Source organism: Salminus brasiliensis, chromosome 18 (genome assembly GCF_030463535.1).
Source record: "Salminus brasiliensis chromosome 18, fSalBra1.hap2, whole genome shotgun sequence".
In the NCBI taxonomy this organism is placed as follows: Eukaryota; Metazoa; Chordata; class Actinopteri; order Characiformes; family Bryconidae; genus Salminus; species Salminus brasiliensis.
The window spans coordinates 32,675,323-32,691,355 of NC_132895.1; the positions used below are offsets into that span (position 1 = coordinate 32,675,323).

The window sequence follows — 16,033 nt, forward strand, 5'->3', positions numbered from 1 at the left end:
CTGTTATTGTGAGAATTTGATTGCATTCAGTGCCAAAAGCTTTAGTGAGGTCAACTTTTCCCTCACACGGTTCCACAGCTTATAGCCCTCTGCCATTAGCAGGCCAATAGGTTCATCCATATTCATCTGAGTCCTATTCTTTTGGACAGCACTCTACAAAGACTAGACGAGCTGTGTGTGTGCATTTGCACATCTTTGTGTCAGCAATTGATGCAACTTGAAGTAGCTGAATGCATTTATTAGAAGGGGTGTCCACAAACATTTTTATTTTCATCAGGGGTTAGGATTTTGGCCCTGAAAACACGCACACTTAAGAATGCTGGGCACTGATGTACGTATGTGTGTGTGTGTGTAGCTGGGTCATGATGGTGCCACTCCAGAAAGCTGCTGGCTGGTGGAGGAACTCTCGGTTGCCGTGCCAACCAAAGGCATGATGTACGTGGTCCCATGCAAGTGCTGGCTTGCCAAAGACCGGGGGGACGGCCTGACTGCCCGGATCTTTAACGTGCTGGACGCCGAGGTTGTTAGCATCTCACGGAAGGTATACACACGCAAACAGAAGGTTCATACATATAAACACACACACTCCCCGAACGTTCACAAACACACTAACAAACATATAGTTAGACACACAACTAACAAACACATAAACTTATTTAGACTCACACTTAATTAGACACACAACTAACAAACACATAAACTTAATTAGACACTTAAGTGTGTCACACTTAATTAGACACTTAAGTGTGTCACACTTAATTAGACACTTAAGTGTGTCACACTTAATTAGACACTTAAGTGTGTCACACTTAATTAGACACTTAAGTGTGTCACACTTAATTAGACACTTAAGTGTGTCACACTTAATTAGACACTTAAGTGTGTCACACTTAATTAGACACTTAAGTGTGTCACACTTAATTAGACACTTAAGTGTGTCACACTTAATTAGACACTTAAGTGTGTCACACTTAATTAGACACTTAAGTGTGTCACACTTAATTAGACACTTAAGTGTGTCACACTTAATTAGACACTTAAGTGTGTCACACTTAATTAGACACTTAAGTGTGTCACACTTAATTAGACACTTAAGTGTGTCACACTTAATTAGACACTTAAGTGTGGGGGGGGACAGGACAGACAGAGGGAGGGGGGGGGGACAGACAGAGGGAGGGGGGGGAGGGGACAGACAGGACAGACGAACGAACATTTAGACACACAAGATATTGAGTTTTACTCATTGTTTTGAACCCAATTTAGACTCCGGCTCATTACCCAACCCCTACTTACACTCTCTCCACTGGAGGGAAGCGCGCCGCGTATCGCAGCGAAGTTATGCGGAGAGAGAGTGCCATCTACCCACACTGGAGAGAGCCAGGCCAATCGTGCTCTCTCCGGCCCTCGGCTGCCGATGGCTTGCAGCATGACCGGGATTCGAACCGGTGATCCTCTGATCATAGTGACAGCGCTTTTGCCCGCTGGACCACTCGGGGCCACATGAAGCTCTTGTTCAAAACTCTCTTTAATAACTGAAACCTCTAGGGTGCGCAATAACAAGAGCTAACCTAGCAAACCAATACAAATCAGGGTTCGAACCGGTGACCCTCTGATCACAGTGACAGCACCTTTGCCCACTGGACCACTCGGGTCCACATTAGTCTGTAGTTCAGGATTCTCTTTAATAACTGAAATCTTTAGAGTGAGCAATAACAAGAGCTAAACCAATACAAATCAGGATTCGAACCGTCGACCCTCTGCTCGTAGGGACAGCGCCTTTGCCCACTGGACCACTCGGGGCCACATGGGCCTGTGCTTCTGGATTCTCTTTAATAACTGAAATCTTTAGAGTGAGCAATAACAAGAGCTAAACTAGCAAACCAGTACAAATCAGGGTTCGAACCGGCGATCCTCTCGTTGCAGGGACAGCGCCTTTGCCCACTGGACCATTCAGGCCACATGAATCTCTTGTTCAAAACTCTCTTTAATAACTAAAACCTCTAGTGTGCGCAATAACAAGAGCTAAACCAACACAAATCAGGGTTCGAACCAACAATCATCTGGTCACAGTGACAGCGCCTTTGCCCACTGGACCACTCGGCCCACATGGGTCTGTGGTTCAGGATTCTCTTTAATAACTGAAACCTCTAGGGTGAGCAATAACAAGAGCTAAACCAATACAAATCAGGGTTCGAACCGGTGACCCTCTGATCACAGTGACAGCGCCTTTGCCCACTGGACCACTCGGGTCCACATTAGTCTGTAGTTCAGGATTCTCTTTAATAACTGAAATCTTTAGAGTGAGCAATAACAAGAGCTAAACCAATACAAATCAGGATTCGAACCGGCGACCCTCTGCTCGTAGGGACAGCGCCTTTGCCTGCTGGACCACTCGGGGCCACATGGGCCTGTGCTTCAGGATTCTCTTTAATAACTGAAATCTTTGGAGTGAGCAATAACAAGAGATAAACTAGCAAACCAATACAAATCAGGGTTCGAACCGGCGATCCTCTCGTTGCAGTGACAGCGCCTTTGCCCACTGGACCATTCAGGCCACATGAATCTCTTGTTCAAAACTCTCTTTAATAACTGAAACCTCTAGGGTGCGCAATAACAAGACTTAACCTAGCAAACCAATACAAATCAGGATTCGAACCAACAATCATCTGGTCACAGTGAAAGCACCTTTGCCTACTGGACCACTCTGCCCACATGGATCTGTAGTTCAGGATTCTCTTTAATAACTAAAATCTTTAGGGTGAGCAATAACAAGAGCTAAACTAGCAAACCAGGGTTCGAACCGGTGATCCTCCCATTGCAGTGACAGCGCCTTTGCCCGCTGGACCACTCAGTTCCACATGAATCTCTTATTCAAGACTCTTTAATAACTGAAACCTCTAGGGTGAGCAATAACAAGACTTAACCTAGCAAACCAATACAAATCAGGGTTCGAACCAACAATCATCTGGTCACAGTGACAGCGCCTTTGCCCACTGGACCACTCGGCCCACGTGAGTTTGTGGTTCAGGATTCTCTTTAATAACTGAAACCTCTAGGGTGAGCAATAACAAGAGCTAAAACAATACAAATCAGGGTTCGAACCGGTGACCCTCTGATCACAGTGACAGCGCCTTTGCCCGCTGGACCACTCGGGGCCACATGATTTTATGGTTCTGGATTCTCTTTAATAACTAAAATCTTTAGAGTGAGCAATAACAAGAGATAAACTAGCAAACCAATACAAATCAGGGTTCGAACCGGCGACCCTCTGCTCGTAGGGACAGCGCCTTTGCCCACTGGACCACTCGGGGCCACATTGGCCTGTGCTTCAGGATTCTCTTTAATAACTGAAATCTTTAGAGTGAGCAATAACAAGAGCTAAACTAGCAAACCAGTACAAATCAGGGTTCGAACCAGCTACCCTCTGCTCGTAGGGACAGCGCCTTTGCCCGCTGGACCACTTAATACTGCATTAAGCAGTAATCAGTAGTAGCAGTAATTCATGAATAAGAGCAGTAACAAGTGATACAATAGCAACCCAATCAAAGGCTGGATTAGAACCAGCAACCTTCTGGTTATAGAAACAGTGCCTTATCAAATGGGACCACTCTGGCAGAGTGCAAATGTTTATTTTTTTCTTTAATAACTGTGATATTTTTAGGTTAAACATTAACAAGTAATACCATAGCAACCCAATAGAAATCAGGATTTGAACCGACGATCATCTGGTAACAGTAACAGTGTCTTTGCCCGCTGGACCACTTCGAGCCACATAGAGGTAGGCTTCAAAGCTTTCTTTAATAACTGTGATACTTTTAGGGTAAGCAGGAACAATAGATACCGTAGCAAAACAGTAATCAGGATTCGAACCGGTGATCAGCTTGTCATCTCGACTGTGTCGTAGCCCACTGGACCACTTAAGGCCACATCGAGTGGAGGTTCAAAGCTTTCTTTAATGACTGATACTTTTACTTCAGCCAGGAATAAGAGCTACCACAACAACCTGTTAAAAACAGGGACTCGAACCAGCAATCCTCTGGCCACAGTAACAGTGTCTTAGTATGCAGGACCACTCTTGCCTCGCTGCTTTGTGCTTTAAGACTTTCTTCATTTACTGTGATACTTGTAGGTTAAATGTGAACAAGAGAAACATAAGACACCAAAGCAACCACTTTGAAACCCAACAGCAGTCAGGCTTCGAACCAGCAATCCTCTGGTCACAGTGACAGTGTCCTATCATGGTGGGCCACCCCAACCACACTGCCTTGTTGGTGACTATTTTCTGTAATAACTTTGGCAATTTTAGGTTTAGCAAAATATGACATATCACAGCAATCCAAAACTGGGATTTGAACAAGCAATACTTCACTCATAGGTACGGTGCGTTAGTTTCCTGGACCACTCAAGGGAAGCTGTTTCAGTTTTAAAGGCTTTCTTTATTACTGTGATACTTTTAGGTTGAGCAGTAACAAGTGATACAATAGCAACCCAATAAAAGCAGGATTAGAACCAGCAACCTTCTGGTTACAGAGAGAGTGCCTTATCACATGGGACCACTCTGGCCATGCTGTTCCTTGGTTGAATATTTTCTTTAATAACTGTGATGCTTTTAGGCTAAACAGGAACAAGTAATACCATAGCAACCCAGTAGAAATCAGGATTCGAACCGGCGATCATCTGGTAATAGTAACAGTGCCTTTGCCTACTGGACCACTTCAAGCCACTTGGACGTGTGGTTCAAGGCTTTCTTTAATAACTGGTACTTTTAGGGATAGCAGGCACAAGAGATACAATAGCAAAACAATAGAAATCAGGATTCGAACCGGTGACCATCTTGTCATCACGACTGTGCCTTAGCCCATTGGACCACTCAAGTCTGCGTTCAGCGGTGGTTCAAGGCTTTCTTTAATGACTGTGACACTTTTACTTCATACAGGAATAAGAAATACCATATTCTATTAAAAAAGAGGACTCAAACCAGCAACCCTCTGGTCAAAGTGCCAGGGTCTTATCATGCTGGACCACTCAGGGCACACTGTATCATGTTTGAAGGCTTTGTTTAATAACTGTGATACTTTTAAGTTAAACAGAAACAAGTAATACCATAGCAACCCAGTAGAAATCAGGATTCGAACCGGCAATCATCTGGTAATAGTAACAGTGCCTTTGCCCGCTGGACCACTTCAAGCCACACACAAGAATGGTTCAAGGCTTTCTTTAATAACTGATACTTTTACAAAACAATACAAATCAGGATTTGAACCAGTGATCAACTTGTCATCACCACAGTGCCTTAGCCCACTGGACCACTCAAGTCTGCAGTGAATGGGTGTTCAAGGCTTTCTCTAATGACTGTGACACTTTTACTTCAACCAGGAATAAGAAATTCCATATTCTATTGAAAAGGGGTGATTTGAACCAGCAACCCTCTGGTCAAAGTAACAGGGGCTTAGCATGCTGGACCACTCAAGCCACAGGATTCTCTGTTTTAAAGCTTTCTTTAATAACTGTGATACTTTTAGGGTAAGCAGGAACAATAGATACCGTAGCAAAACAGTAGTCAGGATTCGAACCACTAATCAGCTTGTCATCTCGACTGTGTCGTAGCCCACTGGACCACTTAAGACCACATCGAGTGAGGGTTCAAAGCTTTCTTTAATGACTGATACTTTTACTTCAGCCAGGAATAAGAGCTACCATAACAACCTGTTAAAAACAGGGACTCGAACCAGCAATCCTCTGGCCACAGTAACAGTGTCTTAGTATGCTGGACCACTCTTGCCTCGCTGCTTTGTGCTTTACGACTTTCTTCATTTACTGTGATACTTGTAGGTTAAATGTGAAACATAAGGTACCAAAGCAACCACTTTGAAACCCAACAGCAGTCAGGCTTCGAACCAGCAATCCTCTGGTCACAGTGACAGTGTCAGTGTCCTATCATGGTGGGCCACCCCAACCACACTGCTTTATTGGTGACTATTTTCTGTAATAACTTTGGCAATTTTAGGTTTAGCAAAATATGACATATCACAGCAATTCAAAACTGGGATTTGAACAAGCAATACTTCACTCATAGGTACGGTGCGTTAGTCTCCTGGACCACTCAAGGGAAGCTGTTTCAGTTTTAAAGGCTTTCTTTATTACTGTGATACTTTTAGGTTGAGCAGTAACAAGTGATACAATAGCAACCCAATCAAAAGCAGGATTAGAACCAGCAACCTTCTGGTTTCAGAGACAGTGCCTTATCACATGGGACCACTCTGGCCATGCTGCTCCTTGGTTGAATATTTTCTTTAATAACTGTGATGCTTTTAGGCTAAACAGGAACAAGTAATACCATAGCAACCAGGATTCGAACCGGCAATCATCTGGTAACAGTAACAGTGCCTTTGCCCGCTGGACCACTTCAAGCCACATAGAAGTGTGGTTCCAGGCTTTCTTTAATAACTGATACTTTTAGGGTTAGCAGGAAGAAGAGATACCATAGCGAAACAATACAAATCAGGATTCGAACCTACGATCAACTTGTCATCCAGACTGCGCCTTAGCCCATTGGACCACTCAAGTCTGCGTTCAGCGGTGGTTCAAGGCTTTCTTTAATGACTGTGACACTTTTACTTCATACAGGAATAAGAAATACCACATTCATTATAAAGGGGGATTCGAATCAGCAACCTTCTGGTCAAAGTAACAGTGTCTTAACATGCTGGACCACTTAGGGCACACTGTATCATGCTTGAAGGCTTTGTTTAATAACTGTGATACTTTTAGGTTAAACAGAAACAAGTAATACCATAGCAACCCAGTAGAAATCAGGATTCGAACCGGCAATCATCTGGTAATAGTAACAGTGCCTTTGCCCGCTGGACCACTTCAAGCCACATACAAGAATGGTTCAAGGCTTTCTTTAATAACTGATACTTTTACAAAACAATACAAATCAGGATTTGAACCAGTGATCAACTTGTCATCACCACAGTGCCTTAGCCCACTGGACCACTCAAGTCTGCAGTGAATGGGTGTTCAAGGCTTTCTCTAATGACTGTGACACTTTTACTTCAACCAGGAATAAGAAATTCCATATTCTATTGAAAAGGGGTGATTTGAACCAGCAACCCTCTGGTCAAAGTAACAGGGGCTTAGCATGCTGGACCACTCAAGCCACAGGATTCTCTGTTTTAAAGCTTTCTTTAATAACTGTGATACTTTTAGGGTAAGCAGGAACAATAGATACCGTAGCAAAACAGTAGTCAGGATTCAAACCACTAATCAGCTTGTCATCTCGACTGTGCCGTAGCCCACTGGACCACTTAAGGCCACATTGAGTGAGGGTTCAAAGCTTTCTTTAATGACTGATACTTTTACTTCAGCCAGGAATAAGAGCTACCATAACAACCTGTTAAAAACAGGGACTCGAACCAGCAATCCTCTGGTCACAGTGACAGTGTCCTATCATGGTGGGCCACCCCAACCACACTGCTTTGTTGGTGACTATTTTCTGCAATAACTTTGGCAATTTTAGGTTTAGCAAAATATGACATATCACAGCAATCCAAAACTGGGATTTGAACAAGCAATACTTCACTCATAGGTACGGTGCGTTAGTTTCCTGGACCACTCAAGGGAAGCTGTTTCAGTTTTAAAGGCTTTCTTTATTACTGTGATACTTTTAGGTTGAGCAGTAACAAGTGATACAATAGCAACCCAATCAAAAGCAGGATTAGAACCAGCAACCTTCTGGTTACAGAGAGAGTGCCTTATCACATGGGACCACTCTGGCCATGCTGCTCCTTGGTTGAATATTTTCTTTAATAACTGTGATGCTTTTAGGCTAAACAGGAACAAGTAAGACCATAGCAAGTCATCGCCACAGTGCCTTAGCCCACTGGACCACTCAAAGCCACATTCAGGCGGCTTTCAAGGCTTTCTTTAATGACTGTGACACTTTTACTTCATCCAGTAATAAGAAATACCATGTTCTATTGAAAAGGGGGGACTTGAACTAGCAACCCTCTGATCAAAGCGCTAGTGTCTTATCAAGCTGCACCACTCAAGCCACAAGCTTTTGCGGTTCAAAGCTTTCTTTATTAACTGTGATACCTTTAGGTTTAGAAGGAACAAGAGATACCCAATAGCAACCCAATAAAAAGCAGGATTCGACCCAGCAAAGCTCCGGTCAAAGTAACAGCGTCTTAGCATGCTGGACCACTCAGGGCACACTACGTTGCAATCCAATACAAACTGGGATTCCAACAAGCAATACTTCACTCATAGGTATGGCACATTAGTTTCCTGGACCACTCAAGTCTGCATTCAGTGGTGGTTCAAGGCTTTCTTTAATGACCTTGACACTTTTACTTCAACCAGGAATAAGAAATACCATATTCTGTTAAAAAGCTGGATTTGAACCCACAACCCTCTGGTCAAAGAAACCGGGACTTAGCATGCTGGACCACTCAGGGCACACTGTGTTAAGCTTGAAGGATTTGTTTAATAACTGTGACACTTTTAGGTTAAACAGAAACAAGTAATATCACAGCAACCCAACACAAACTGGGAATCGAACCAGCAAGAGTCTGGTCATAGGTATGGTGCATTAGTATGCTGGACCACTTGAGCCAGACAGTTTTTTGGGTGAATATTTTCTGTTATAACTTTGGCAATTTTAGGTTTAGCAAGAATATGATACATCCCAGCAATCCACTGCAAACTGGGATTCGAACAAGCAATACTTCACTCGTAGGTACGGTGCGCTAGTCTCCTGGACCACTCAAGGGAAGCTGTTTCAGTTTTAAAGGCTTTCTTTATTACTGTGATGCTTTTAGGTTTAGCAAAATATGACATGTCACAGCAATCCAAAACTGGGATTTGAACAAGCAATACTTCCCTCATAGGTACGGTGCCTTATCACATGTGACCACTCGGCGCTCTTTGTTTGAATATTTTCTTTAATAACTGTGATACTTTTAGGTTAAACAGGAACAAGTAATACCATAGCAACCCCGTAGAAATCAGGATTAGAACCGGCGATCATCTGGTAATAGTAACAGTGCCTTTGCACCGCTGGACTACTTCGGGGCACATGACTTTTATTTGGTTTTTATGGTATCACTTGTCTTGCTTAACCTAAAATTATCACAGCAAACCAATGCAAATACGGATTCGAACCAGGAATAAGAGATACCATAACAACCAGTTAAAATGGGAATTTGAACTAGGAAACCCTTTAGTCATTGAGACAGCACCTTAGAATGTTGGACCGCCCAAGCCACGCTGTTCTGCAGTTGAAGGCTTTCTTTATTAACTGTGATACTTTTAGATTAAGCAGGAAGAAGAGATACCATAGCAACCCAACTAAGAATTGGGATTTGAACCAGCAAACGTCCGCTCATAGTCACACTTTTCCTCACTTGAAAACGTTCTTTAATAACTGTGATACTTTTAGGTTTAGCGGTAACAAGAGCTACCATAGCTACCCAATTAAAAGCAGGAACCAAACCAGGAATTCTCTGGTCATGACGACAGCCCCTTAGTGTGTTGAACCACTCGAGTAACACTGATTTAGGGTTGAATTGTTTCTGTAATAACTGCAGCACTTTTAGGTTTAGCAAGAACAAAACATTACAGAACAGTTCACTCATAGGCAGGGGGAATTAGTGCGCCGCACCACTCTGGCCACATTGATAAATAATTTCTTTATTACTGTGATACTTTAGGTTAAGCAGTAACAAGGGACACAATAGCAACCTAATAAAAGCAGGGTGTGAACCAGCAACCTTCTGGTTATAGAGACAGTGCCTTACTACGCTGGACCACTCTGACCACACTGTTCAATTGTTGAATATTTTCTTTAATAACTGTGATACTTTTAGAAGAAGAAGATACACCATAACAACACAATCCAACCTGGGATTCGAACCAGCAATACTCTGGTTGTAATGACAGTGCCTGACAGCGTGTTAGTAGCCATTTTCTTCTCACAGCGACAGCGTCCCTTAGCATGCCGGACCACTTTGGCCACCCTGTCTCACCTCTGAAGGCTTTCTTTAATAGCTGTGGTACTTTTAGGTTAAGCAGGAACAAGAGATAGTACAGCAACCCAAGACAACCTGGGATTCGACCCAGCGATCCTCCTGCAATAGTGACGGCGCCTTAGCATTCTGGACCACTCAGGCCACACTGTTCCCTGGTTGAAGGCTTTCTTTAATAACTGCGATACTTTTAGGTTAAGCAGGAACAAACTTAGCTGTTGCATGTCCTCTTTCTGTTGTGTCCTAGGTGATCTATGAGGTTACCGTGGTTACGGGAGATGTCCAGTATGCCGGGACAGACACTCAGATCTACATCACAGTCTTTGGAATTTATGGCACTTCAGAGGAGATCCCACTGCCTAAACTAGAGGACAGGTACATGTGCGCACACACACACACACACACACATACTTTCACATACTGTAGCATAGCAGTAGGATGTTGGATCATTTATTTATATATATATATATGTGTGTGTGTGTAGGTTTGAGCGGGGCCAAACAGACACATTTAACCTGGAAGTAGAGGACATCGCCCCACTTAGGAAAATGAGGGTCCGCATTGATGGCACTGGAAGCAGACCAGACTGGTTCCTGGATAAGGTGTGTGTGTGGGTTCGGTTCATGCATCCACTGTTATTATTGCTGTACTATAGGAGACAATTAACTGTAATAGCCACCACTAGCAACCAACTGGCATAGCCTAAAAATAACCAACCCCTTTGAAACCTAGTAGAAATGAAACCCAGCAACCACTAAGCAACTCCATAGCAACCTGGCAACACCCTAGCAACCACATAGTATAAGAGGCTCCACCCTAGTGACCTAGCAACTGCCTGGAAGTGGGAACCACCTTAGCGCTCTATTCTGCTCGTCATTTTATCATCAGTTATTATAACAGTTGTGGAGTCTAAGGTCACAGTGGGCTATAGGGGCTGTGGGGCAGACAGGGGGGCAGTGGAGCTGGTAAATAGGGGTGTGTGTGTGTGTGTGTGTTTCTGTGAACGTGCGCACATGCAGATCATTCTGCATAACCTGGAAACAGACGAGGAGGCAGCGTTTACGTATGAGGAGTGGCTGTCCCGGACATTCGGACCCAAACACACACTAATGTGCGAGATGCCCGCTGTTATTGACGAAGAGGAAATGGTGGAGCTCACCATCTACACCATCTCGGTCAAAACCAGCGACGCTTCAGGTACAGTGTACACACACACCCATCAGCCATCACTTTAACACCATTAAATGTGTGTGTGTGTGGGGGGGGGGCTAAGACTGACCAAATCAGTCTTAGGCGGGTGGTATTAATGTTATGGATGCGATATTCAGACGAGAGGGGAGATGCTGATCTGGGACAGGTGTCTTGTGACGTTTCAGGGGCAGGGACGGACGCTAACGTGTGGATGATCATTTTTGGGGAGAACGGAGACACTGGGACGCTCGCCCTGAAAGAGAGCACCAACACCAACAAGTTCGAGCGCAAACAGACCGACACGTTCCGCTTCTCGGACATCCTCAGCCTCGGCGAGCTCTCCAAAATACGGGTGTGGCATGACAACACAGGTAAGCCGCTCTCAGAGCCCCCCCTCGCAAGACGGAACAGCTGCCAAGTTACTGCATGTAAATCTACCTGTGTGTGTGTGTGTGTTCTGACCAGGTCCCGCCCCTGGGTGGCATCTTGAGTACGTGGACGTGCACGACGACATCTTGGGGAAGAAGTTCCGCTTCCAGTGTGACCGCTGGCTGGCCAAGAACGAGGATGACGGCCAGATCATGAGGGAAGTGGCCTGCGCCAACAACGACGTGCTGGACTTCGACGAGAAAACCAGTGAGAAAACCACTTACCGTCATACTTCCACCAGCTTGTAGACACCTTCTCATATAGCAGATGTCGGAACATTGCTGTGAGGAAGAGCGTTAGTGAGGTGAGGTACTGATGTTGGATGGTCAGTTCTGGCCACGTTTGGCTCTGGGCATGGTGACCTTGCTCTAGAGCAAGCTGTTCTACTGGTCAGAGCTTCTCGAAGGAGAGTATTCAAGCCCTGTGTGTTGCCAGACTCACTACTTAGTCAGACAGTCATCTGTATACTTCTGGACATGCCCAGTCATTGGCATGCATGCACATACAGACCCTGGTATGATCCTCTAGATCAGGGCTGCTCAATCCTGGTCTTGGAGATCTACGACCCTGCAGAGTTCAGCTCCACCCCAAATCTCACACCTGATCTGGATAATGAAGGCCTTCAGGCGCAGCTGAACCTTAGAGTCCGCTGTGTTAGATTTGACCTCCTCAGGGTGGATCTCCAGGACCAGGATTGAGCAGCCCTGATCTAGATCTTCCTTAGTAGGCTTCTTCCTTTAGTGGCGGAACCCCTGTCACTGATACACAGCACATTTTCTGTTCACTCGCAGCTACCAGAACCGGTCCTTCCAGCAACTGACCGCTGTGTCTGATTCTGTGCAAAGCGAAGGTGGACAAACAGGAGCCAGTCCAGCCACGACTCTCACTGTTGCTCTTCTCTCACAGAGTACGAGGTCATCGCAACGACAGCGGACACCGGCGACGCAGAGACTAAAGAGAACGCCTGGATCATTCTGGAGGGAAAGAAAGGAAGATCCAAGGAGTTTGTGATGGAGAACTCCACCAAGAAGAAACGCTTCCTAAGGTACAGAACGTGCACCACCTGATACCGATCCAATCTTAGTGTTTGCATAAATAATCCAGCCACACAGTTCAGAGACCATCACCTTCTAATTAATACTCAAGTAAAATCATTGGGTTTGTACCGGGCGTGTATTAGCATTAGCATTAGCCTCCCCTTGGTTCTGAAGGGGTCAGAAAGTGTGGCAGAGTTTAATGTTCATAACTCTAAACTCCTTTATTTACCTTCTGAAAACGTCTGCAATGTGTGCTTGAGGCCACCAGCTGGCGCTCTGAACACCGTGGTTAAAGCACAGACTGCACTGGATCCGGATTAAAATAGCCGATACCCGATCCATGAAAACAGGCCTGGGTTCAGCTGACACAGCTGCTTGTGTGTGAATCTGTAGGGGAGCCTCAGACAGGTTCGAGTTCTCTTCTAAGAATCTTGGAGACATCGCCAGCATCTGCCTGGGCCACAGCCCCAAAGACGGCAAGAAGAGCAAGGTGGAAGCTTACTGGAGGGTGGAGGAGGTGGTGGTCACAGAGAGGGAGCTTGGCAACAAGTGAGTGACCTCTGATGGCAACAATGGGGGTGTGTAGGTGGAGCTGAATATACTGTGCATTTCAGTACCGCACTGTTTACCACACCTTCCTGTAAGGACTTAAGCCTCTCTCTCTTCCGCAGGTACATCTTCCAGTGCAACTCCCTCATCCCGGTGTCCTCCAAGCGGGACGATTTCCAGACCTTCGAATGCACCAAGTTCATCGAGAGCTTCGCCAGCAAGGCGCGTAGCCTGGTGCCCGTCAAGTACGAAATCATTGTCATCACGGGCGACGAGAAGGGCGCCGGCACAGACGCCAACGTCTTCGTCACCATCTTCGGCTCCAACGGCGACTCGGGCCGCCGACAGCTCCGGCAGAAGTTCCGCAACCTGTTCGAACGGGGACGGACGGACCGCTTCATCATGGAGCTGCTGGACATGGGGGACCTGCTCCGGATCTGCGTGGAGCACGACAACTCAGGAATCAGCCCGGGTTGGCTGCTGAGTCGCATCGAAGTGACCAACACAGCCAACGGAGTGACGACCATCTTCCTGTGTGGGAAGTGGCTGGATAAGAACAGAGCGGACGGGAGGATCAAGAGGGTGATCTACCCCAAATACTGAGAACCTCCAACACTCGACACACGAGCAAACGGACGTGCTAGCTCAGTACTGTGCACTTATCAGGGTTCTCAGCACTCTCAGAACAGCTGCGTGAACGTCACAGTGCAGATCATTACAACATATTGACAATGATTGCATGTATGATAACATTACAGAGCATGCTTTTTTTTTTTTTACGGAAAATATTAGCCATATCGCCCCCTATGCTTCATGTAGTGTATTACAGTCTGTCAGAATGAGCATGTGGATCATATGAACCTTGTAATACACTACAAAAAGCATAGGGGGCGCTCCATAATGTTCCTATGATCCACACATTCATCCTGCCATACTGTAATACACTACAAAAAGCATAGGGGGCGCTCTATAATGCTTAACAGTCAGTCAGAATGAACATGTGGATCGTATGAACAATACAGAGCACCACAGTGCGCCCCCCAGTGCTTTTTGTAGTGTATTACAGTATGGCAGGATAAATGTCTGTCAAAATGAAGGTGTGGATCAGGTTAACATTGTAATACACTACAGGAAGCATAGGAAGCGCTCTGTACTGTTCATATGATCTACGCCCTCATTCTGACAGACTGTAATTCACTACAGGAAGCATAGGAAGCGCTCTGTACTGTTCATATGATCTACGCCCTCATTCTGACAGACTGTAATTCACTACAGGAAGCATAGGGGGCGCTCTATGTTTTATACTGTTCATATGATCTACGCCCTCATTCTGACAGACTGTAATTCACTACAGGAAGCATAGGAGGCGCTCTGTACTGTTCATATGATCTACGCCCTCATTCTGACAGACTGTAATTCACTACAGGAAGCATAGGGGGCGCTCTATGTTTTATACTGTTCATATGATCCACACACTCATTCTGACAGACTGTAATTCACTACAGGAAGCATAGGGGGCGCTCTATAATCAGTCAGAACCACCATGTGGATCACAAACATTATAGAGCGCACCCTACGCTTCCCGTAGTAAATTACAGTCTGTCAGAAAGAGCATGTGGATCATATGAACATTATAGAGCGCCCCCTACGCTTCCTGTAGTGAATTACAGTCTGTCAAAACCAAGGTGTGGATCATGTTAACATTGTAATTCACTACAGGAAGCATAGGGGGCGCTCTATAACGCTTTACAATCAGCCAGAACGACCATGTGGATCACGCAAACATAATAGAGCGCCCCTTTCACTTCCTCTAGTGTATTACAGTCCGCCAGAATGAGCGTGTAGATCATGCGAACCTTTTTGAGCGCCCCCTTTGCCCTGTAGCGTATTACACTACTAAGCTCTGTGTAGATCGGATGAACGCTGCAGAGCGCTTTTTAAAATGATACAAGAGAAGCCATATCGCCCCCTACAGCCATAACAATGAGTGTGCTGGTAAACCACACTTCTTGGAGTTTGTCCTAAATACACACTACAGAGCTCGGCTGCACGGAGCTGAGGACCTGTGACTACTTTGCTCAGCATCACTTCTGCAGCGGCTCCAGCTAGCGCACCCTCAGGGATCGACTGTGCATTAACCACGTCACATCACAGTCTGTATGTATGTGAGAAAATGTGCCTTCAAGGACTCTATTTAAGAGAGAGAACATTATTTTATAAATGTTTTTGTTTGTTTTTACTTTACACATCCATGTGTTTCTACCTCAGCTGTCCTCCTACCCATGCACCCTTTCCCTCTTGCTGAGGCCTGGAAGGAACGGAGATTTACAACTGTTATAAATAAAAAAATAAAATAAAAATAAATAAAAATACAACCCTCATAATACCTGTCCAAATGTTCATGGACACCCCCTTCTTCCAATGAATGAATTCAGCTACTATAAGTTGCACCAATTACTAACACATGTGCAAATGTACACACAGCTTGTCTAGTCCCTATAGAGAATACTACCAATACAACAGGACTCAACAGATCAGCAGAGATGAACCTATTGGGTTAGAGGTAGGGGTATAAAGCCCCCCAGCATTGATCCGTGGAGCAGTGGAACGGTGTTCTCTGGAATGATGAGGGGGGTGGTGATCATCCTCCAACATCCTGTCCTCACTCAATTCTGTCGCTGAATGCAGTCAAGGCCCGTAGTAGTGCTCCTCTTCCAAAATCTAGAACCCCTTCTTCCCTGGACAGTAGAGACAGTTACTCCAAAAGAAGCAGGATCAACTCTTTTTAAACAATGA

The 16,033-nt window shown here is 45.2% G+C and overlaps 1 protein-coding gene across 2 annotated transcripts in view; it reads left to right on the plus strand.

Moving 5' to 3' along the window:
• loxhd1a (lipoxygenase homology PLAT domains 1a) overlaps nucleotides 1–15,609 on the plus strand; it is a 51,207-nt gene extending 35,598 nt beyond the window's left edge. For both annotated transcript variants that reach the window (XM_072662631.1, XM_072662632.1), the window contains 9 exons: nucleotides 356–541; nucleotides 10,279–10,406; nucleotides 10,516–10,633; nucleotides 11,051–11,228; nucleotides 11,408–11,593; nucleotides 11,688–11,858; nucleotides 12,558–12,696; nucleotides 13,082–13,237; nucleotides 13,360–15,609. In XM_072662631.1, coding sequence (XP_072518732.1) covers nucleotides 356–541; nucleotides 10,279–10,406; nucleotides 10,516–10,633; nucleotides 11,051–11,228; nucleotides 11,408–11,593; nucleotides 11,688–11,858; nucleotides 12,558–12,696; nucleotides 13,082–13,237; nucleotides 13,360–13,840 — 1,743 coding nt within the window. In that variant the 3' untranslated portion in view covers nucleotides 13,841–15,609. The remainder of the gene's footprint in view (nucleotides 1–355; nucleotides 542–10,278; nucleotides 10,407–10,515; nucleotides 10,634–11,050; nucleotides 11,229–11,407; nucleotides 11,594–11,687; nucleotides 11,859–12,557; nucleotides 12,697–13,081; nucleotides 13,238–13,359) is intronic.
• The last annotated feature ends 424 nt before the right edge of the window (nucleotides 15,610–16,033 follow it).